General features: G+C 57.1%; 3 protein-coding genes across 3 annotated transcripts; all 3 read right to left on the bottom strand.

Annotated features, from left to right (window-relative positions):
* Window positions 1-434: 434 nt before the first annotated feature.
* Window positions 435-6209, bottom strand: LOC123375738 (transmembrane emp24 domain-containing protein 9). The gene is made up of 5 exons (XM_045026963.1): window positions 5907-6209; window positions 4541-4641; window positions 2987-3112; window positions 2739-2885; window positions 435-2072 (listed from the first exon to the last, which is right to left on the bottom strand). Exons 1-5 carry the CDS (start codon window positions 6049-6051, stop codon window positions 1923-1925), a joined length of 669 nt encoding a protein of 222 aa, XP_044882898.1. The 5' UTR covers window positions 6052-6209; the 3' UTR covers window positions 435-1922.
* Window positions 6210-6525: 316 nt separating this feature from the next.
* On the bottom strand, window positions 6526-11554 carry LOC123375737 (transmembrane emp24 domain-containing protein 9-like). The gene is made up of 8 exons (XM_045026962.1): window positions 11372-11554; window positions 10384-10484; window positions 8830-8955; window positions 8582-8728; window positions 8219-8362; window positions 7680-7794; window positions 7234-7353; window positions 6526-6803 (listed from the first exon to the last, which is right to left on the bottom strand). The coding sequence occupies exons 1-8, from the start codon at window positions 11514-11516 to the stop codon at window positions 6643-6645; spliced, it is 1059 nt and encodes a 352-aa protein (XP_044882897.1). The 5' UTR covers window positions 11517-11554; the 3' UTR covers window positions 6526-6642.
* A 447-nt stretch (window positions 11555-12001) lies between these two features.
* Window positions 12002-18774, bottom strand: LMAN2 (lectin, mannose binding 2). The gene is made up of 8 exons (XM_045026961.1): window positions 18564-18774; window positions 18203-18321; window positions 17864-17981; window positions 16147-16226; window positions 14229-14390; window positions 13150-13264; window positions 12704-12823; window positions 12002-12274 (listed from the first exon to the last, which is right to left on the bottom strand). The coding sequence occupies exons 1-8, from the start codon at window positions 18751-18753 to the stop codon at window positions 12114-12116; spliced, it is 1065 nt and encodes a 354-aa protein (XP_044882896.1). The 5' UTR covers window positions 18754-18774; the 3' UTR covers window positions 12002-12113.
* Window positions 18775-23610: the final 4836 nt, after the last annotated feature.

The following is a 23610-nucleotide window of genomic DNA, read 5'->3' as shown; positions in this document are numbered from 1 at the left end:
ACGCGGCTCGGTCCCGCCGTTCCGCCTACACGGGGGTTCCGGAGCGAAGGGCTCCGGCGAGCCGGCCCGGGGGGGACCAGCCGCTCCCCCTGTCCTCGGCCCAGGCAGCCGGGGAGGTGGCACCTGCCGCCACAGGCGGCTTAACGCCACGTCAGCAGTCCCGGGCCGAGCATCCCCCAACAGCATCGGTGGTGCCGGGCAGCCTCCGGCCTCTCACGCGGAGGGGCACAGGCCAGGGAGTTACAAGAACCCAAGACAGCTGCCAGCCCTACCCCCGCGTCACTGCTACCTCACCCTCCAGGGCACGGGTCGCCAGCCGCCACCACATGCACGAGGTAGCTTGCCTGGCCCGGGGGGAGAGACTTCCCTCTCCCGCAAAGGGTTTTCTTCCAAGCTGCAGTCCCTTTTCCACTGAGCAGGCTCAGAAGGCAAGAATCTGGGGACACACACAAGCCTGCCCTCAGAGCACTCTTTATTAGGAATCCACGATACAGGACAAAGTAGCCGAACGTTAGTAACCAAGCGACCCAACACCCGCTTTGCCTCCCTGCGGTACAGGGAAAGGATGCATCAACCAATCTACTTCACTGCTGCACCTGCACCACGCTGGGGCCAAGGATGCCCTGCAGCCCAGTGGAAGGGGAAAGGTGGCTGCAGCACTGTGGAACAGGAAGCAGAGTGTGACCCTTCTCCGTGCCCCTCTGAGCAGCAGAGAGGCACACTATTATACCATCTAGAAAAGGAATGACTGCTGAAGTGGGAAGATGGGTCAGCTTTGCCTTGTGCTCAGATCCCTGTTAACATACTAGGAAAACAAATACTACACTAAAATATGCAGCCATCCCTGCATAGAAACTTGTGGGGTTTTAATGCCCCAGTACTCCTATTCCACAGTGATCAGCACCTTGGAAATACCCATGGCAGATCCACAACGCTGTTGCCTCAGCCCCAAGGCAGCTAGTTCCAACCCCTGTGCAGTCCCTTCACATTATGCATTTTACAAAGATTAATACACACTCAATGCTGGGACAGACCAGGAGCCTCAGGGTGGTGTGGTAGTGCAGAGGCCCCTGCACCATCACAATCAGTTCTGTCCTCTCTGAGGTGATCCAACGGCAGCATAGAGCAGCCAGTTCAGGACATAGTCATGCAGATTTCAGCACCTGGCTGAAGGTTCTGTGTACAAGGGAGCTGTTTGCTCAAGCTTCCTTCTCCCTTTATACCAGCTTCTTGGCATGAAGAAAATACTTGTGGTTCTAGTTGAAGGGATGAGGATTCCAGCCTTCTTGGAAAGGGGAGCACAGCTCATTGTAGGGGGTGAGCCTTAGAAGAGGAGGAAATCCACAGGCACAGACAGACTCCACCCACACTGCCAGAGAGTTCAAACACAACTCAGAGGAAGAAAGGCCGAGAGTTCCTGGGGAAGGTCAGTGTACCTCAGAGGAATCCATGCAGGATAACACTCTACCCCTTATTCCCAGGGAAGATGGTCTAGTGGTTAGGGTGGTAGTCTGAGACTTGGATTCAAGTTCCTGCTCTGCCACAGACTTTGTGCAGAACCTAAGCCAAGTCACTTAGTCTCTGGGGCTCAGTTCCCATCTGTAACATGACAAGAATAGCCCTGCCTGCCTTCCAGGGGTGCCAAGGATAAATGTATCAAAGACTGTGAGGCACTCAGATAGTACACTGATGGGGCCATGGAAGCACCACAGACTGAATGTGAGTGACTGAAACACTAACAAACCAATACAAGGAAATCCCACCCAGACTGGGAGGGAGGAAGGGAAGTGGTGGAGGCAGGTGACACTTAGCTCAGGCAGCTGGAGGGTTGGGAGAAGGTAGGCATGACCAGGCCAGGCTGCTGAAACTCATGGAGTTGCTTCTGTTAAGAGAGGGCTGTTTGCTCATGCTATGTGCCTTCTTTATACCAGTTTCTTGGCTTCAAAGAAACTCTTGAGGTGCCTCATCTGCCATATGCCAATGGCAACAAGAATGAGGGTCTGGACAATGGACCACCAGAGAACCCGCTGGTTGGTGCTCTCACTGGTCTGGCGGAACCGCTCCTCTCGCCACTGCAGCAAGGAAACAACAGGTCAGAGAAGCAAATACAGACTGATCCTCCCAGGCTTCAGAGACCAGTGGCTTCCCATGGCCCTCAGAACTCTCTAGTAGTCACTGTCCAGCTGGGTAGGTCTCCCTCCCAGGAACCTCCTTCCCAAACCATGAACACAGCCCAGGGGCGGCTCTAGGTTTTTGGCCGCCCCAAGCAGTCATGCCCAGGAGGCGCCCCCGAGCCGCGGGAGCAGCGGACCTCCCGCGGGCATGACTGCGGAGGGTCCACGGGTCGCGCGGCTCGGCTGGACCTCCCGCAGCTGCGGGCGGTTCGCAGGTCCGGCGGCTCCGGTTGAGCTGCCGCAGGCATGCCTGCGGGAGGTCCAGCCGAGCCGCGGGACCAGCGAACCGTCCGCAGTCATGCCTGCGGGACGTCCACTGGAGCCGCCGGCCGAGCGTCCCCTCCGCAGTCATGCCTGCGGCAGGTCCGCTGCTCCCGGGGCTCCGGTGGACCTCCCGCAGGCATGACTGCGGCAGGTCCGCCGGCCCAGCCTGCCGCCCCCGCGGGAAAGGGCCGCCCCAGGCGGGTGCTTGCCCCGCTGGGCTCTGGAGCCGGCCCTGACACAGCCCCTGCTGCATCTCCAGTGTAGAGTGCAGCACTGGCCAGGCTGCTTCAGGTTCCTCACCCGCTGGTAGTTCTGCTCCTTCTGGATTTGCTCCACCTGCTCAATGAGCTGCCGCACCCGGAGCTGCAGCTCACTCAGCTTGTCCTTGGCAGCAATCTCAGCATAGTCATTGGCATGTTCCCCCACCTGGATATCCAGATGTACCCTCTGCAGCAAGACAAGAGAACACAATCAGGGGTTCTGCCCCAGCACAATGCTACATGGAGGGTCCATCCCTCCCCTCTCGTTCCCGCATGGGCCCCCCTTACCAGCATACCCCCTGCAAAGAGGGAGAATTTGGTGGAGTTAGAATGCAGGCAGATCTGATGCTCTCCAGGAGTGTGCGAGGTGAAGGTGAATCTGCCCTCAGAGCCATACTGCCTTGACAAGATGACCTGGAAGAGAAGGACAGGGCAGTAATAGCAAGCTCCAGAGCACAGCCAATCCAGAATTTGAATACAGTAAATCCATGGATCTGACAGCAGGGTGCATCAAGCTTTCTGGCAGAACATTTGGTACTAAGGGTCTGTCTGCCCAAAGCAAATTGTTTAGTGGTGAGATCTAGGTAGCAAGGCAGATTTACAGGGGTTAGAGACCCTCTTCAAATCCCCTGTGCTATCTGCGCAGGTGACAGTTAAAGCACCACATTGGGCCAAGAACATAGGGCCAGATCAGCATTTCAGTTAGTTGCTCTCCTGAAAGTCCATTCTGCTGAACCTTAGAATCTGTTCATTAAAAATTTCAAAACAAGCAGGGCTCCAACCAAATGCACTGGGGAGGAGGGGATGGGAACTGCCAGAGAAGGAAGGTTGGGCCTAGATGAAACTCTAAGTTCAGGACCAGACCATCAATAAGTCTAGGGTCTTAGATCATGGAGTTTAACTAGACTGGGAAGGGATGGTGTCCCTAGACTCTGTTTGCCAGAAGCTGGGAATGGGTGACGGGATGAATCACTTGCTGATTCCCTGTTCTATTCATTCCCTCTGGGGCACCTGGCATTGGCCACTGTTGGCAGACAGGATACTGGGCTAGATGGACCTTTGGTCTGACCCAGTACGGCTGTTCTATGACTGGAAGTGAGTGGGCACCATGTACCACAGGGGTCAGCAGTCACTGCACTGATTAAAGTAGCTGATTCTGCAGAGAAGTAGCTAAAAAAAGATTTTTCTAATTTCATAGTTCAAACTGGAATTTATAGAACTAGATTCAACATCATGTTGCTAAGAACCTCTCAGAATCAGGCAGCAATAGAAAAATCAGGCAGACGCAGCTAAACCTAGAGCTTGCCCACATGCCACAAAGACAGCCTGTTCCATAGCAGAACCACTAGTATCTATGGTGATTTCATACCAGTGAAATCTGGTGTCTCACGAGTCAACATGGTACATGGACAAAGCCTTAATGGTCTGTGTGTGGCACCTGCCTAGGGAGGTTGCGGAATCTCCATCATTGGAGATTTTTTAAGAGCAGGTTAGACAAACACCTGGCCGGGATGGTCTAGACTCTAGATAACACTTAGTCCTGCTAGAAGTGCAGGGGACTGGACTAGATGACCTCCCGAAGTCCCTTCCAGTCCTATGAAACAGAGCAACCAACGTTAGAGCCCAGGTAAGACAACTCAGTGGAACTGCAAGCAGATGCTGAAGGGGTGCCCCTCACCATGGGCACTGACTCTGGGCTGCTCAGTCCCATTACCCTGCTACTGTAGCTTTCGGGCTCCAATGGGATGGGTATGAGGGCAGATTCAGGTTGGGGAACCAGAGCACCTGTGCTGACCAGGGGCTGAAAGATGTGCCAGTATCTTCTCCTCCCAACCCAGGTACCTTATCATCAGGGTCCTTCACCTCCACAAACATGCCAAGCCCAGGTGTGGCAGGCATGTAATCCTCCCGCTGCTTATCGTATAGCTGGGTACGGTAATTCCCTGCAGCGGAGGGCAACACTATCAGAACCATCCTGGTCAAACACATAACAGCCCCCAGCACCATGCCTGTCCACCCCCCACCCCCCGAGCCACAGACTTTCCTCCTATCCCCCCTGCACCCATCCCCTTCCTGTCCCCCTATCCTCCTCCCGCACCTGTCCCTCTGCTGTTCAAACCCGCACCTATCCCCCTCCCCCCCCCACACCTACTCCCTGCTGTTCCCCCCCCCCGGCACCTGTCCCCCTGTTGTCCCCCCCCCCGGCACCTGTCCCCCTGCAGTTCAAACCCGCACCTATCCCCCTCCCCCCACACACACCTACTCCCTGTTGTCCCCCCCCCCGGCACCTGTCCCCCTGTTGTCCCCCCCCGGCACCTGTGCATCTGCTGTTCAAACCCGCACCTATCCCCCCCCACACCTACTCTCTGTTGTCCCCCCCCCCGGCACCTGTCCCCCTGTTCCCCCCCCCCCGGCACCTGTCCCTCTGCTGTTCAAACCCGCACCTATCCCCCTCCCCCCACACACACCTACTCCCTGTTGTCCCCCCCGGCACCTGTCCCCCTTTTCCCCCCCCGGCACCTGTCCCTCTGCTGTTCAAACCCGCACCTATCCCCACTACTCTCTGTTGTCCCCCCCCCGGCACCTGTCCCCCTGTTCCCCCCCCTCCGGCACCTGTCCCTCTGCTGTTCAACCCCGCACCTATCCCCCTCCCCCCCCACACCCCTACTCCCTGTTGTCCCCCCCCCGGCACCTGTCCCCCTGTTGTCCCCCCCCCGGCACCTGTCCCTCTGCTGTTCAAACCCGCACCTATCCCCCCCCCACACCTACTCTCTGTTGTCCCCCCCAAACCCGCACCTATCCCCTCCCCCCACCCACACCTACTCCCTGTTGTCCCCCCCCCGGCACCTGTCCCCCTGTTGTCCCCCCCCCGGCACCTGTCCCTCTGCTGTTCAAACCCGCACCTATCCCCCTCCCCCCACACACACCTACTCCCTGTTGTCCCCCCCCCGGCACCTGTCCCCCTGTTGTCCCCCCCCCGGCACCTGTCCCTCTGCTGTTCAAACCCGCACCTATCCCCCCCCCCCCCACACACCTACTCCCTGTTGTCCCCCCCCCGGCACCTGTCCCCGTTGTCCCCCCCCGGCACCTGTCCCTCTGCTGTTCAAACCCGCACAAACCCGCACCTATCCCCCCCCCACACCTACTCCCTGTTGTCCCCCCCCGGCACCTGTCCCCGTTGTCCCCCCCGGCGGTGCGCCCCTCGCACCTATCACCATGGTCTCGTCCGGGATCTCCTCAATGAAGCAGCGGCGCTCGGTCTCGCCCAGGTGGAAGTAGAGGCCGAAGCTGCGGGACACGGCGCCAACGAGCAGCAGCAGGACCAAGCCCAGGAGTCCGCCGCGAGCCGCCATCTTGCCCGCCGAACGCCACGTAAGGCTGCGCGCAGCCCCGGAAGGGCAGGACTACAACTCCCGGCAGCCACTGCGCACTCAGCGCCGCGGCCACCAAACACCATATAAGGCCGCGCGCAGCTCACGGGACGGGACTACAACTCCCGGCAGCCCCGCTCGCAGAGGCAGACGGGCGGTGCGAGCCCTTTAACAATCCCCTCGCGGGCCCGGCCGGCAACAGACCTTCATCCCCCCACAGCCGGGTCTGTCTAGGAGCGGCACCGGCCCGCACGGCAGGAGCCGCGGGGAGGGGGAGCTGCTGCGCCCACCTCCATGGGGGGCGGGAGAGAGAGAGAGAGAGAGAGAACCCCCCCCCTCCCCAGCCCTGTCCCCCCCCTGGAGCCAGCGCTGGATCCCCCAGGAGAGCCGGTGCTGTGCTTGCTCATCACTTCCTGCTGGTTTGACACAGCTACCCAGGAGGAGCCAAGGCAGAAACAAGATACCAAAATACTCCTGTTATTTCTCCAAAAACAGCTTTTTAGAAACCAAAGTTTTGTACAATCCCCCATAGAAAAGATCACATTTGGGGCCAGGGTCAGGCCAGCGTCTCGGCTAGTAAAAATGCTTGTTCCTCTCCTGCCATCTCTGGAAGACCACAGCCCCCACCACAGCACACACGATGATGCCCAGCAGGGCGCAGAGCAGCAGCAGGAACACCTTCCAGCCAGTCAGGGGCCCACTTCGGAAATTCCCTGTCGGGTCATCCACGTTGTCTGTGGGCAGGAAAGAACAAGGCTTAGAGCAGAGAGATTTACACACACGTCTCCTATTCCACCTTGAGCTTGGGATCTCACATGGTTAACAAATGGGCTAATGCTGACCTGCCAAATCCCCCTCCCAAGAGAGTGGCTTTTGGGCAAGTCAATGTCACATGTTATTGTGTTAAGAGCAAGCAGGGAGATTCCATTGCTCAGGGTGGGGTAGCAAAATCCCCATACAACTCCAGGCTGCATGTGAGAAATGCCCTCCCACCACAGATGCTATGCAGTGTTGGATCTCATGCTGCATGTGGTTGAGGGTCCAGCATTGGTCTATCTAGGTCCTTGCCAGGCCACCACCCTTCTGGGAGCTGAGCACTCAGCAGGCCTGAAGGGATGACACAGGAACCCTTTATCATGGGTCCCCAGAGCCCAGAAGATTCACCTTTTGGTGACTTAAGGAGGCTGACACTGGGCTCAATCTTTGTCCAGTCGATGTTCTCTTTCTCTGGTGGATGCTCTACCATCAGCTGAAATAGCTTCATTGAGATGATGTCATGATTGTCTAGGAAACAAGAATCAATTATTAGATGATAGCACGGCCCTTTCCAAGCTGCATGCCCTCAAAGGCCCACAAAAAGATTCCTCTTGTGCTCTCCCATGCCCTAGTCTCCCCCAGGCCCACCCTCCCTGACTCAGAAACCTGGCTTCCATGTGGGAGGCTTTCCCCAGCTGCCTAGCCAAAGAGCTTGCTCTCTTTCCCAAGCTGCCTGTCTCCTCTCCTGCATGGTTAAGAATTCCAAGTGCTCAGCCCACTGCAAGGCAGCACTGGAACACCACTCCACCCACAGCACCATGCCCCAGCCCCTCCAGTTCAAAAGGAGCTCTCACCAGACAGGTCCCCTGTGCCAGCAGAAGCCCCAAAGAAGTAGCCAGTGGGCAGTCGGACTCCTGCAACGTCAATGCAGTTCTTCCACTCATTCTTGTCCTCCACATCGGTCATCACCTGCCAGGAAAAGGCAATGTCATTTCAGGGTGCAGAAGCAAGGGCATCGGAGCCTTCTCAAAAGTGGGGGTGCCACCCCCAGCCAAGCTGGAAGCAGGAGTGGGGCCAGGAGTCCACCCCACCCCCAACCCAAGGCCAAAAGCACTCAGATAGTACACTGTGAGGCACTCAGATAGTACACTGATGGGGCCATGGAAGCACCACAGACTGAATGTGAGTGACTGAAACACTGTAACAAACCAATACAAGGAAATCCCACCCAGACTGGGAGGGAGGAAGGGAAGTGGTGGAGGCAGGTGACACTTAGCCCAGGCAGCTGGAGGGTTGGGAGAAGGTAGGCATGACCAGGCCAGGCTGCTGAAACTCATGGAGTTGCTTCTGTTAAGAGAGGGCTGTTTGCTCATGCTATGTGCCTTCTTTATACCAGTTTCTTGGCTTCAAAGAAACTCTTGAGGTGCCTCATCTGCCATATGCCAATGGCAACAAGAATGAGGGTCTGGACAATGGACCACCAGAGAACCCGCTGGTTGGTGCTCTCACTGGTCTGGCGGAACCGCTCCTCTCGCCACTGCAGCAAGGAAACAACAGGTCAGAGAAGCAAATACAGACTGATCCTCCCAGGCCTCAGAGACCAGTGGCTTCCCATGGCCCTCAGAACTCTCTAGTAGTCACTGTCCAGCTGGGTAGGTCTCCCTCCCAGGAACCTCCTTCCCAAACCATGAACACAGCCCCTGCTGCATCTCCAGTGTAGAGTGCAGCACTGGCCAGGCTGCTTCAGGTTCCTCACCCGCTGGTAGTTCTGCTCCTTCTGGATTTGCTCCACCTGCTCAATGAGCTGCCACACCCGGAGCTGCAGCTCACTCAGCTTGTCCTTGGCAGCAATCTCAGCATAGTCATTGGCATGTTCCCCCACCTGGATATCCAGATGTACCCTCTGCAGCAAGACAAGAGAACACAATCAGGGGTTCTGCCCCAGCACAATGCTACATGGAGGGTCCATCCCTCCCCTCTCGTTCCCGCATGGGCCCCCCTTACCAGCATACCCCCTGCAAAGAGGGAGAATTTGGTGGAGTTAGAATGCAGGCAGATCTGATGCTCTCCAGGAGTGTGCGAGGTGAAGGTGAATCTGCCCTCAGAGCCATACTGCCTCGACAAGATGACCTGGAAGAGAAGGACAGGGCAGTAATAGCAAGCTCCAGAGCACAGCCAATCCAGAATTTGAATACAGTAAATCCATGGATCTGACAGCAGGGTGCATCAAGCTTTCTGGCAGAACATTTGGTACTAAGGGTCTGTCTGCCCAAAGCAAATTGTTTAGTGGTGAGATCTAGGTAGCAAGGCAGATTTACAGGGGTTAGAGACCCTCTTCAAATCCCCTGTGCTATCTGCGCAGGTGACAGTTAAAGCACCACATTGGGCCAAGAACATAGGGCCAGATCAGCATTTCAGTTAGTTGCTCTCCTGAAAGTCCATTCTGCTGAACCTTAGAATCTGTTCATTAAAAATTTCAAAACAAGCAGGGCTCCAACCAAATGCACTGGGGAGGAGGGGATGGGAACTGCCAGAGAAGGAAGGTTGGGCCTAGATGGAACTCTAAGTTCAGGACCAGACCATCAATAAGTCTAGGGTCTTAGATCATGGAGTTTAACTAGACTGGGAAGGGATGGTGTCCCTAGACTCTGTTTGCCAGAAGCTGGGAATGGGTGACGGGATGAATCACTTGCTGATTCCCTGTTCTATTCATTCCCTCTGGGGCACCTGGCATTGGCCACTGTTGGCAGACAGGATACTGGGCTAGATGGACCTTTGGTCTGACCCAGTACGGCTGTTCTATGACTGGAAGTGAGTGGGCACCATGTACCACAGGGGTCAGCAGTCACTGCACTGATTAAAGTAGCTGATTCTGCAGAGAAGTAGCTAAAAAAAGATTTTTCTAATTTCATAGTTCAAACTGGAATTTATAGAACTAGATTCAACATCATGTTGCTAAGAACCTCTCAGAATCAGGCAGCAATAGAAAAATCAGGCAGACGCAGCTAAACCTAGAGCTTGCCCACATGCCACAAAGACAGCCTGTTCCATAGCAGAACCACTAGTATCTATGGTGATTTCATACCAGTGAAATCTGGTGTCTCACGAGTCAACATGGTACATGGACAAAGCCTTAATGGTCTGTGTGTGGCACCTGCCTAGGGAGGTTGCGGAATCTCCATCATTGGAGATTTTTTAAGAGCAGGTTAGACAAACACCTGGCCGGGATGGTCTAGACTCTAGATAACACTTAGTCCTGCCAAAAGTGCAGGGGACTGGACTAGATGACCTCCCGAAGTCCCTTCCAGTCCTATGAAACAGAGCAACCAACGTTAGAGCCCAGGTAAGACAACTCAGTGGAACTGCAAGCAGATGCTGAAGGGGTGCCCCTCACCATGGGCACTGACTCTGGGCTGCTCAGTCCCATTACCCTGCTACTGTAGCTTTCGGGCTCCAATGGGATGGGTATGAGGGCAGATTCAGGTTGGGGAACCAGAGCACCTGTGCTGACCAGGGGCTGAAAGATGTGCCAGTATTTTCTCCTCCCAACCCAGGTACCTTATCATCAGGGTCCTTCACCTCCAGGAACATGCCAAGCCCAGGTGTGGCAGGCATGTAATCCTCCCGCTGCTTATCGTATAGCTGGGTACGGTAATACCCTGCAGCGGAGGGCAACACTATCAGAACCATCCTGGTCAAACACATAACAGCCCCCAGCACCATGCCTGTCTACCCCCCACCCCCCGAGCCACAGACTTTCCTCCTATCCCCCCTGCACCCATCCCCTTCCTGTCCCCCTATCCTCCTCCCGCACCTGTCCCCCTGCTGTTCCCCCCCCGCACATACCCACTCCCATCCCTATCCGCCTCCTGTCCCCCCCCCGCACCTACCCCCCTCCTGTTCCCCCCACCGGCACCTGTCCCTCTGCTGTTCAAACCCGCACCTATCCCCCTCCCCCCCCACACACCTACTCCCTGTTGTCCCCCCCCGGCACCTGTCCCCCTTTCCCCCCCCCCCGGCACCTGTCCCTCTGCTGTTCAAACCTGCACCTATCCCCCTCCCCCCCCCCCACCTACTCCCTGTTGTCCCCCCCCGGCACCTGTCCCCCTGTTGTCCCCCCCCCCGGCACCTGTCCCTCTGCTGTTCAAACCCGCACCTATCCCCCCCCCACACCTACTCCCTGTTGTCCCCCCCCCGGCACCTGTCCCCCTGTTCCCCCCCCTCCCGGCACCTGTCCCTCTGCTGTTCAAACCCGCACCTATCCCCCTCCCCCCCCACACACCTACTCCCTGTTGTCCCCCCCCGGCACCTGTCCCCCTGTTGTCCCCCCCCGGCACCTGTACCTCTGCTGTTCAAACCCGCACCTACCCCCCCCACACCTACTCCCTGTTGTCCCCCCCGGCACCTGTCCCCCTGTTGTCCCCCCCCCGGCACCTGTCCCTCTGCTGTTCAAACCCGCACCTATCCCCCCCCCACACCTACTCCCTGTTGTCCCCCCCCCGGCACCTGTCCCCGTTGTCCCCCCCCGGCGGTGCGCCCCTCGCACCTATCACCATGGTCTCGTCCGGGATCTCCTCAATGAAGCAGCGGCGCTCGGTCTCGCCCAGGTGGAAGTAGAGGCCGAAGCTGCGGGACACGGCGCCAACGAGCAGCAGCAGGACCAAGCCCAGGAGTCCGCCGCGAGCCGCCATCTTGCCCGCCGAACGCCACGTAAGGCTGCGCGCAACCCCGGAAGGGCAGGACTACAACTCCCGGCAGCCACTGCGCACTCAGCGCCGCGGCCACCAAACACCATATAAGGCCGCGCGCAGCTCACGGGACGGGACTACAACTCCCGGCAGCCCCGCTCGCAGAGGCAGACGGGCGGTGCGAGCCCTTTAACAATCCCCTCGCGGGCCCGGCCGGCAACAGACCTTCATCCCCCCACAGCCGGGTCTGTCTAGGAGGCGGCACCGGCCCGCACGGCAGGAGCCGCGGGGAGGGGGAGCTGCTGCGCCCACCTCCATGGGGGGCGGGAGAGAGAGAGAGAGAGAGAGAGAGAGAACCCCCCCCTCCCCAGCCCTGCCCCCCCCCTGGAGCCAGCGCTGGATCCCCCAGGAGAGCCGGTGCAGTGCTTGCTCATCACTTCCTGCTGGTTTGACACAGCTACCCAGGAGGAGCCAAGGCAGAAACAAGATACCAAAATACTCCTGTTATTTCTCCAAAAACAGCTTTTTAGAAACCAAAGTTTTGTACAATCCCCCATAGAAAAGATCACATTTGGGGCCAGGGTCAGGCCAGCGTCTCGGCTAGTAAAAACGCTTGTTCCTCTCCTGCCGTCTCTGGAAGACCACAGCCCCCACCACAGCACACACGATGATGCCCAGCAGGGCACAGAGCAGCAGCAGGAACACCTTCCAGCCAGTCAGGGGCCCACTTCGGAAATTCCCTGTCGGGTCATCCACGTTGTCTGTGGGCAGGAAAGAACAAGGCTTAGAGCAGAGAGATTTACACACACGTCTCCTATTCCACCTTGAGCTTGGGATCTCACATGGTTAACAAATGGGCTAATGCTGACCTGCCAAATCCCCCTCCCAAGAGAGTGGCTTTTGGGCAAGTCAATGTCACATGTTATTGTGTTAAGAGCAAGCAGGGAGATTCCATTGCTCAGGGTGGGGTAGCAAAATCCCCATACAACTCCAGGCTGCATGTGAGAAATGCCCTCCCACCACAGATGCTATGCAGTGTTGGTCTCATGCTGCATGTGGTTGAGGGTCCAGCATTGGTCTATCTAGGTCCTTGCCAGGCCACCACCCTTCTGGGAGCTGAGCACTCAGCAGGCCTGAAGGGATGACACAGGAACCCTTTATCATGGGTCCCCAGAGCCCAGAAGATTCACCTTTTGGTGACTTAAGGAGGCTGACACTGGGCTCAATCTTTGTCCAGTCGATGTTCTCTTCCTCTGGTGGATGCTCTACCATCAGCTGAAATAGCTTCATTGAGATGATGTCATGATTGTCTAGGAAACAAGAATCAATTATTAGACGATAGCATGGCCCTTTCCAAGCTGCATGCCCTCAAAGGCCCACAAAAAGATTCCTCTTGTGCTCTCCCATGCCCTAGTCTCCCCCAGGCCCACCCTCCCTGACTCAGAAACCTGGCTTCCATGTGGGAGGCTTTCCCCAGCTGCCTAGCCAAAGAGCTTGCTCTCTTTCCCAAGCTGCCTGTCTCCTCTCCTGCATGGTTAAGAATTCCAAGTGCTCAGCCCACTGCAAGGCAGCACTGGAACACCACTCCACCCACAGCACCATGCCCCAGCCCCTCCAGTTCAAAAGGAGCTCTCACCAGACAGGTCCCCTGTGCCAGCAGAAGCCCCAAAGAAGTAGCCGGTGGGCAGTCGGACTTCTGCAACGTCAATGCAGTTCTTCCACTCATTCTTGTCCTCCACATCGGTCATCACCTGCCAGGAAAAGGCAATGTCATTTCAGGGTGCAGAAGCAAGGGCATCGGAGCCTTCTCAAAAGTGGGGGTGCCACCCCCAGCCAAGCTGGAAGCAGGAGTGGGGCCAGGAGTCCACCCCACCCCCAACCCAAGGCCAAAAGCAGCCCCCTGCCCGTGTCCAGGCTCCATGTCCGGCCCAGGGCAGGCAGAGATGGAGGCTCTGTATTGGCTCCCCACAGCTGCCCATGAGGCTCTCCTCGACCCAGCTCTGGCCGGGTCTTGGAGCTGCAGCCCAGCCACAGTAAGAGCTGCGCAGGCAGTTGTGGGGAGCCACGGCACGGACCCTCCACTTGCCTGTGGTGTGAGGTATCCGCCATCAGCGGCCCCCGGCCTCTGTTCCCGTTCCCCCAAGGCAGGCGGAGGGTCCATGCTGCGGCTCCCACCTTAGTGGGCTGTGGCTCCGAGGTCTGCCCTGCCCAACATAGCCAGGTCGGGGAGAGCCACACAAGCAGCAGTGGGGAGCCAGCACAGAGTCGTGGACAATCTACCTCCACCGGGCCAGGAGCCCAGGGGCTGCTGTCAGCCCTCCCCTTCCCATGCAGGCAGGTGGAGGGTCCATGTGCATGGCTCCCACAACTGCCCAAGTTCCCCTCCCCAGGGGAACTCCACACCAGCCTGGCAGTGGGGGGAGTCTCGGGGGGAAAGGAGGGGGTCTGCCCCAGCAAAATTCCACTTTGAAAAAGTGGAAGAGCCCTGGCCCCCTCTGTTCTGGCACCACTGGCACAGAGTTCAGCCCAGCCCTCTCTCTAGAGCCATGGTGGCAAGAGGGCAAAAGTTGGCTGATCCAGGTGTTGGGAGGACAGCTCTTTCTCAGCACATCACCCCTTGGTCTTAGTCTTGGCAGTGCAGCCAAACCCAACTACATGGCTCAGAGAGCCTGCAACAAGCATGAAGCTCAGTGCCATCTCCCAAATCCACCTCACCGTCAGCCGGCCCCTGGAGTAACGAACTGCCAGGAAAGTGTCATGGTTCTGATTTCGAAGATCAGCTGTGCAGCCCGCTAGCTCTGTCCAGCGCCCATCCTTACTGTGATCATAGGCCAGGGAGCCGTTGTTCACCATGGCAGAAATGTACGGGAACACCCGCTGGAGGGGCAGAGAAGGAGAACATTATTCCGAGCCTTCTACAGGTTCGGAGAGATCTGCATTCTGCATGAGGGGCAGATATGTCCCACAAGCCTGAGCCTCCACCTGGCAGGACCCATGTGCATCTAGGCACCTTACCAGGGCACAGACATCCCCCTGAAGCTATGGCTTTGCCTAAAGGGACCCGATGAAGAAGAGCAGCAAATAAGTCAAAGGTTCTTTTCTAGCTTGACCTCAGGATGTGTTTTGTTGAGGGAAACAGATGTAGAGAGACCCTGCTATCCAGTCCTTAGGCCACACTTGGGAAATGCATCTCAGTTGGAGCACACAAAACTATCAGATGAGCACGGAATTAGGAAGGCTCCAAGCAAGGGCCAGTCATGCAGTTCTCTCTGCCTGCCCATCCTAAGCACAGACAATGGCCAGCTCCATCAGGTTTGTAGTGAGAAATAAACCTCCCTGCTAGCATTTTCTTCCTCCCTGACATGCTTCTGACCCCTTCGATACAGGATGGGCCGCCTCAGATCTCAATTATTTTTATTATTTGTATTCCAGTAGCACCTAGGAAACCAGGATCACATTGTGCTAGGCACTGTACAAGCACCGTTCCAAAGAACAATTGAAGTATAAAACAAGAGACACCAGACGGACAGAGACAGATGTGAAAGTACAAGCAAACAATAAGACATTACTAGTTGGCATGAAAGGCAGCAGTCTCTGCACACCAGTGGCTTAATCATTGTCAATCTTTTTTTTTTTTTTGCAGGCATGACAGCAAAGGAGAGCCTTTGGAAGACTGATGAAGGAGCTTTGCAGATGCTCAGGGAGAGCTCCTCCCAAGTATCACGGGCAGCATGGGAGAAAGCACAAAGGTGTTCAGTTGAAAATATAGGCAAACGAGCAGTGGAAGCTGGCATCATGAAATCAATCAGATGCAAGCATCCAAAGATCAGTAGTGAGCGAGAGAGGACAGGTAGTGGGGAGAGGCCACGAAGGGCCTTGAAAGTGAAGACAAGCAGCTTGTGTTTGATGAGACAGAGAAGACTGAGCCAGTGGCTCTTGTTAGATGAAAGTTACCATGGCAGCCAGAAGATGTAACGAGACTTGCACACACATGGGAGAAACGAAGAGAATCAATAACAAAAATACACCCCCTTGTGAGCACATTTTGGATGGATTTCTGCCAAACTGAGCTGTGGGCTTAAGAGTTAATACAGGAATGATTAGACTGAAGTTTTCCTTCTCATCTCCATTTCTATCATGTGTTTGCAACCAAGGGCAGGACTAATCTGGCACAATTGACCTATGATCTAGCAACGGACATTTAGTAAATCATCGTCATAAGGGCTGAAAGCTCCCTGAGAGACCTGGATGAAGTGAGGGAACTCTCAGGGCAGGTTTTCTTTGATCTGCAATTTTAAGTTTTTCCTTTGTATATTTAGTAAGTGGCATGAGGGTCATGTTTCTTCCTTGCATCTCTCCCCTAGGTCAGCAGGAATTAGAGACCCTGAAAATAGGTTCTTTCTAGCTGACTCAACATGTCCTAACCCTCTCCTTTTTCCTCCTACATACATCTCTTCCTCTCCCTTCCACTGCCCCCAGTACAGTCAGGCTAGCCCCAGCCCCTTGCCCACACCACAAGTGATATGCCAAGACCACATAGCAAGAAAAGACAGCTCCTTGGTGCTAGTCACAATGAGCCCAGTCCATGCTGCCAGGAGCCTGAGGCCTCCCCAGGCTTCCTGTCACCACTTACCTCTGTTGCTTCATCATTGGGGTATGTGTCCAGGAAAATGGCCAAGCCATGGAAGTTATCCTTGCTGCCAAAGACAGGGCCTAGAAAAGCAAAGCAGCACAGGGTTAATAGTGCTCTGACAAAGGGGCTACAAAGAACTTCAAATCACACCTACCCCCCATAATACGCAAGGCAGATTCACTTATCCAACTAAACATGAGATGGAGGAGAAAGGGCACCAAGGATCCTCCAACTCTGCATTGCAGTGACCAGTCTCTGGTGAATGTCTCATCCCATTGTTAGCCAACGTGTGTGTGATACACATTACTGATGCCACCTCATCATATATGAAGTGAATGGTATGAATATTGTATGTATAAGTGTTGGCTATTTATGCTAACTGACTTGTATTGTTTTTCCCCAGGGCTTTGGAGTGGAGCGCAGAGCTGGACCGTGGAGCAGTAGGTTTTTGCCTGGAGCAGGAACGGAGCTGGAGCACAGCTCCAAAGCCCTGTTTTTCCCCACAATGCTGTTCACCCTTGTTCACTGGTATAGCGCACAATACCTTTGAACAGGACAACTCAGCATTTGGCCTAAGTGGATAGGAACACTGTCAAAGGCAAAATCCCTTAATATTCTGCCCTGGTACAAGCTGGAGAGCTAACTTCATGGATCAATAGCTGGAATGTTAATATCCAAAACAACGATAAAATAAAGGTACAGAACAACAAGTTCAGGAACTGGTACAAATTGGTGGGTTGGATCTTAGGTGTTGTAGAAAATGCTTTGTAACTCGTCAGCAGCTTTTCTATATGCAGAAATGGTTTTGGGGCTGTATCACCGAAGCACACATTCTGTGTAAGGTGAACATGCTGCAAGACAAGAACTGTTTCCCAAAAGGAGGGAAGTGTTTACTTTTCGTACTGTAATGCTGTGTCTTTAGACAATACATTTGGTTAAGTTTGTTATTTGGGCTCTTGAACATTTTTTAAGAACAATCAGCACGTATAGTCAAACATTTGGCTAAGCTTTTAATGAACAGACTAAGGCTGCTATCAAATCAGCCAGTGGAGTTTTATGAAATGCTTCCCCAAAGAAAAATTGCACACCTTTCAAGCTGCTTCTACCCAAGCAACATGAATAAGTAGTCTTTAATTCATTGTTACAAGTAACTTCTCTAGGGGAAAGCGCTAATGGAGAGCTTAGGTGCTAGAGACTAGTGAGACTTTGATACCAAAAAGAAGCTGTGAGAGTCACGTGTTATATGACAGGGACAAACCAGCCCAGCTTCTGTCAGGGCACGTCATGAAGTGAGGCGCGCTCAGAGCCCTAGCCCGCCATAGACAGCAAATGGAGGAGAATTGCAACATACACTTTGGAGTTAGTTTCCCAGACCCGAAGAAGGGCTGTGTGTAGCCTGAAAGCTGGTCTCTCTAAATTGGTCTAATACAAGATATTGCCTCACCTACTTTGTCTCTCTGACTTTGGATAGAGATACTCAACAAAGTGGACTGGCAACCCCCACTCCACTCCTGCTCCCTAGAAGAAGACTCGAAAGGGGGTACCCCAGTGCTATGGGGCACATTAGTTACATTTCCCCCTCCTGAGCTGCTGCTGGCAGTTACTGAAAGGATGAAGTGTAGAAGCCATGATGACAGGAACTTTTCCCCACCTTGCCCCCACAGTGGGAGGGAGATCTCGCCTTCTATGAGTGCATGCACCATCCCCTACTATGTACCTGGCACGAGGCGCTCCCGGGTGTACCACAGGGCAAAGCCATCCCCGTGCAGGTTCTTCTTGCCTGCTCCATGGATCTTGAAGTGGACATGGAGCTCCCAGTCCTTGAGGAAACAGGGCTGAGAGAGAGGGAGTCATACTCAGTACCATTGACAGCATTCAATGGACACCTCCCCCACCCATGGGGACTCCCCCAGACAGAACTTCTTAGCCACGGCACCCTCCCTCTTTCCTCTCACGGACAACAGTTATAGTCCCCACAGAAGCTGCAGCATTCACCCTCCGTCAGGGCTTGGAACTCCGGCTCCCGAGCACCCCTCCATCTCCAGGCTGCACTCACCACACGGTTCCAGATGGAGCCCTCTTTGCTGCGCTCATCGGGGGTCAGGCGGACATACTGGCTGGTGAGCATCGTGCTCCCCTGGAAGTCCCAGAGGGGCATTGAACTGGAGCCAACCCCTAGAGCAGAGAGAAGGGCACAGCTGAGATCACGAGCTGAGCGGCGCGGCGCGGGAAGGGCTGCACAGGCTCTGGGAGGCGCGGAGAACGACCATGCTGGGCAATGCCGGGAAAGGCCCGTGGGGACCCCCCCCGCCCCGGGAAGGCGGGGCCAGCGAGTCTCCCGTCCCCGCCTCACTCCCGGAGGGGGAGGGGGAGGGCGGGGCAGGGCCCGTCGCTGAGGGGTGTCCCCGGCCCCTCACCCTGGTAGGGTTTGGTCAGCGAGTGCTCCCGCTTCAGGTGCTCGTTGTTCCCGTCGGTGAGCTCGGCGGCCCCGCGCCGCAGCCCGGACGCCAGCAGGAGCAGCGCCCCGGACAGGAGCCCACGCACGGGGCAGCCCCGGCCCCACGGCCCGCGGCACGCGCAGCCGCCTCCTCCCGGACCCGCCGCCATCCTGCTCCCACTGCTTCCGGCCGGAACCGGAACCCGCCCGCCCTCCAATTGGAGCCCGGCCTGGCGGGGCTTCCGGAGGAGACCCCGCCCCCACGCAGAGCAACTAGTGCGAGAGCTACACGTCATTCTCCGTATCCATGGCAGCCGAGAGGCGGGGCTAACGGGCTCATACCGCTCCCATGCGCTTGGGACGGTGGGGCGTGAATACCTTCTCCCAGCATGCACTAGCCCGAGGGACTACGACTCCCGGCATGCACTTGGGCCAGGCCTGTCGGAGCGCAGCATGCCGGGACTTGTAGTTTGACCGCGTCTCTTTCGCCTCGGCTCCCGCAACCAGCCATTGGCATCGCGCCGCCCCCGGGAACCCCAAGCCGCGTGGCCACGACCCCCGCCCCTCCCCCCGCAGGCCACAGCCGAGGCAGCAGCCGGGGCCCAGCCAGCCTGATTGGAGATGCCGGACAGAGCCTGGGCGGGCAGGCTGGGCCGCTGGGGCCTGCCCCGTGACTGCCTTTCTGCCAGCGGGCCCTGCCCAGCAGGGCCGGCTCTAGACCCCAGCGCCCCAAGCAGGCGCGTGGGGCAGCATTTTGGCGGCAGGGCGGCATTTGGCTCCGGCGGACCTTCCGCAGTCATGACTGCGGGAGCTCCGCCCGAGCCCCGGGACGAGCGCACCCGCCGCAGTCATGCCTGCGGGAGCTCCACCAGAGCCCCGGGACGAGCGCACCCACCGCAGTCATGCCTGCGGGAGCTCCGCCCGAGCCGCAGGACCAGCGCACCCGCCGCAGTCATGCCTGCGGGAGCTCCGCCCGAGCCGCAGGACCAGCGCACCCGCCGCAGTCATGCCTGCGGGAGCTCCGCCCGAGCCGCAGGACCAGCGCACCCGCCGCAGTCATGCCTGCGGGAGCTCCGCCCGAGCCGCAGGACCAGCGCACCCGCCGCAGTCATGCCTGCGGGAGCTCCACCGGAGCCGCAGGACCAGCGCACCCGCCGCAGTCATGCCTGCGGGAGCTCCGCCCGAGCCGCAGGACCAGCGCACCCGCCGCAGTCATGCCTGCGGGAGCTCCGCCCGAGCCGCAGGACCAGCGCACCCGCCGCAGTCATGCCTGCGGGAGCTCCGCCCGAGCCGCAGGACCAGCGCACCCGCCGCAGTCATGCCTGCGGGAGCTCCGCCCGAGCCGCAGGACCAGCGCACCCGCCGCAGTCATGCCTGTGGGAGCTCCGCCGGAGCCCCGGGACGAGCGCACCCGCCGCAGTCATGCCTGTGGGAGCTCCACCGGAGCCGCAGGACCAGCGCACCCGCCGCAGTCATGCCTGCGGGAGCTCCGCCCGAGCCGCAGGACCAGCGCACCCGCCGCAGTCATGCCTGTGGGAGCTCCGCCCGAGCCGCAGGACCAGTGCACCCGCCGCAGTCATGCCTGCGGGAGCTCCGCCCGAGCCGCAGGACCAGCGCACCCGCCGCAGTCATGCCTGTGGGAGCTCCACCGGAGCCCCGGGACGAGCGAACCTGCCGCAGACCGTCCCGTGGTTCCGCGGCTCCGCTTGACCTCCCGCAGGCATGACTGCGGATGCTCCACCAGAGCCGCGGGACCACGGGACGGTCCGCAGACACTTCTGCCCCGGCCGCGGGACTGGGGAAGGGCAACGTGAGCGGCGCCGCGCGCCGCCCTGCTTGGAGCGGCGGATTTTCTAGAGCAGCCCCTGCTGCCCTGGGACAGGCTGCGGCGCTGCTCGGCCCGGGATGGAGACAGGGATGTGCCAAAGGGCAGGACCCCCCTCCGCCCGCCCGCCCCCATTAGGCCCGGGGGATTGTCACAGCTTGGGGCAGATTTGGGTGCCTCAGCATCCCCGTGTGTGTCTCGGGTGGTTATGAGATTCCTACAGCAGCCACTGCTGGGCTGGCAGTGTCGGGGCACTCTGTGCATGCCAGCTACGGGCTCAGCCCACCCTGTGGAGTGAAGCAACAACCTCCAGAGCTGAAAGTTCACATCTCTGCAACTTGAGCTAAAGAGTCTGCAGCTGGGGACTGTATCAGACTAACATCATCTCGCTACAGTGGGGAACGTGTAACACACTCACCACTGGGTGTAGGCTGCAGGGAGCCGGTGTAGGGTCAATGTGCAGCCCCCCTGGCTACAGCATGTGACTGTTCAGTTTCAGGATGAAGCACAGCTCCTTGGGCTGCTCTGAAATTGCCTGTTTTGCAATAACTACTCTCAGGCAGCATTAAGTTGCAGCTCAGACACTTAGGGGATTGGCTTGCAGTGGTGCTGCAGGGGTACAGATAAGGAATGTAGCCAACTATGTTCTGACTTCCCAATTGTCTGTGCCCATGGGATGATTCTGGCTGCGGCTGCCCCCCAGAAATGCATGGAGGATGACATCTTGTTCTACAAAATGACATCCTCTGCCCTGTGTGACTTTGCATGCACCATATGTGTAAGGTTGCGCTGTGCATGTATGCGTAAAATTGCAGCCTTCCTAACAATTGCACAGCACACCACTGAGAGCCTGTCTGGACTTCAGGTCTAGATCAGGGGTTCTCAAACATCATTGCACTGCTGACAATAAAAATTACTACATGACCCCCAGAGGGGGGACTGAAGCTTCAGCCCACCCAAGCCCCACTGCCCTAGGTGTGGAGGCCAAAGCCAAAGGACATCAACCGTGGGCAGGGGGCCTGTAACATGAGCCCTGCCGCCCAGGGATGAAGCTAAAGCCTGAGACCCATGGGCTTCAACTTTGGCCCCAGGCGGTGGGGCTTGGGCTTTGGCCTCAGCAAGCCTAATGCCAGCCCTGGCTGTTGTACTTAAAAGTTCTGTACAGAATCTTTTCAGGGGAAATAAGGCAAGCGCCACATTTATTAGTAATACCTGTATCAATCAACACTGTATCATATGCATATGATCTATATGACACTCATGCACTCACACACACACACTACGTCTTGTTGTTACCAACGAGTTGCTCCCCCTAACTGCCCTGGCCAGGTGAGTTAGATGGGGGATGGGTGAAGCCGGGCTTCTGACGAGCCAGATCAATGCTCCCATGTTGACAAAACGAGACCCGGGGTCCTCTGCAAGACACCTCACATTTATAAATGTACAGATCCAGACTAACACGGCTACCCCTTTGATACTCACATTTATAGCCACTTCCCTCTTAGGCAAATCTGTACCAGATTCAAAATCTGTGTCTGTGTCTGTTGGTCCTTTGTCCTGCTTTCTTCTGGGTGTTGTCCCAATGCTGCAAAGAGGGTGTTTTCAAAAGAAGGTGCTCGCTTCTAACCCCCAAGGCCGTCAATATGTCTGCTCTTCTTTAAGGAGCCCACTTGACAGGTTTTATTGTCCTTGAGTCTGGCTTCCAGCCCCTCTCCAAGGGTTGCAACTGTCTGGAGGTGCTTCCTTCCACAGCTTGCTCATTCACACCTCGTTCATTCAACAGGGCAATTGATTAAGGGAGTGGAGGGGAAGATCTTATTCTACTAGCAAAAAGACATTTTTCTTCTACTTGGGGCTATAACATTATACCAAGGCTTAACACAAAGTTTTCTTTCAGTTTTTCTACATGGGGATCTGATACAAAGTTCCTATATCAAAGGACTTGATACAAAGTTGTATGAAAATAGCTTAATACAGGGCTATATGAAGAAGCATAATACAAAATCATATGAAAGTTATATGAAGATGCTTAATACAGAGATTTATCTACATGGCGACCCCATGAAAACAGGGTCGCAACCCACTTTGGGGTCCTGACCCACAATTTGAGAACTGCTGGTCTAGAGCAGTGGTTTTCAAACTTTTTTTCTGGAGACCCAGTTGAAGAAAATTGTTGATGCCCGTGACCCAACGGAACTGGGGATGAGGGATTTAGGATGTGGGAGGGGCTCAGGGCTGGAGCCAAGGGTTGGGGTGCAGGAAGCGGTCAGGTCTTTGGGTTGGGGCCAGGGATGAGGCGTTTGGGGTGCAGGAGGGGCTCTGGGTTTGGGGGGATCAGGGCTGGGGCAGGGGGTTGGGGTCCAGGAGGGGGTCAGGGCTCTGGGCTGGGGCTGGGGGGTTTGGGGTGCAGGAGAGGGTTCTGGGTTGGGAGGGCTCAGGGCTGGGCAGGGGATTGGAGCGTAGGGTTGGGGCACGGACTTGCTTCCAGTCAGCGGCACAGCAGGGGTGCAGAGGCAGGCTTCCCACCTGTCCTGGCACCGCATACTGTGCTGTGCTGAAGCAGCCAGCAGCAGGTCCGGCTCCTAGGCGGAGGCGCGCAAGCAGTTCTGCATGGCTGTCGTGTGCAGGCACTGCCCACCCCAGCTCCCATTGCAGGGCCGCCCAGAGGGGGGGGCAAGTGGGGCAATTTGCCCCAGGCCCCGGGCCCAGCAGGAGCCCCCACAAGAGTTTTTCAGGGCCCCCGGAGCAGGGTCCTTCACTCGCTCCGGGGGCCCCAGAAAACTCTCGCGCGGGGGCGGGGGGACTCTCTCGCTTCTTCGCTCCCGGTCTTCGCTGGCCGGGGGTCCTTCCTCTCTGGGACAGAAGGACCCCCCCGCCGCCAAATTACCACCGAAGCGGGACCTGCCGCCGGAGTGCAGCCAGGTCTTCGGCGGTAATTCGGCGGCAGTGGGGGGGTCCTTCCGTTTTGGGACCTGCAGCCGAAGTTCCCCGAAGACCCGCGATGGGGGCTGCACTTGACGGCGGGTCCCGCTTCGGCGGTAATTCGGCGGCGGCGGGTCCCTGCCGTAGGTCTTTGGGGCACTTTGGCGGCGGGTCCTGGAATGGAAGGACCCCCCTTGCCGCCAATTTACCGCTGAAGCGGGGGACCCCTGCTGCCGAAGACCCCGTGCCCCCGGAATCCTCTGGGCAGCCCTGTCCCATT

The sequence above is a fragment of the Mauremys mutica genome, chromosome 8 (assembly GCF_020497125.1).
Source record: "Mauremys mutica isolate MM-2020 ecotype Southern chromosome 8, ASM2049712v1, whole genome shotgun sequence".
Classification (NCBI taxonomy): domain Eukaryota; kingdom Metazoa; phylum Chordata; order Testudines; family Geoemydidae; genus Mauremys; species Mauremys mutica.
Note: the sequence above shows the minus strand (reverse complement) of the source record. Positions and strands in the feature narration are given on the sequence as shown.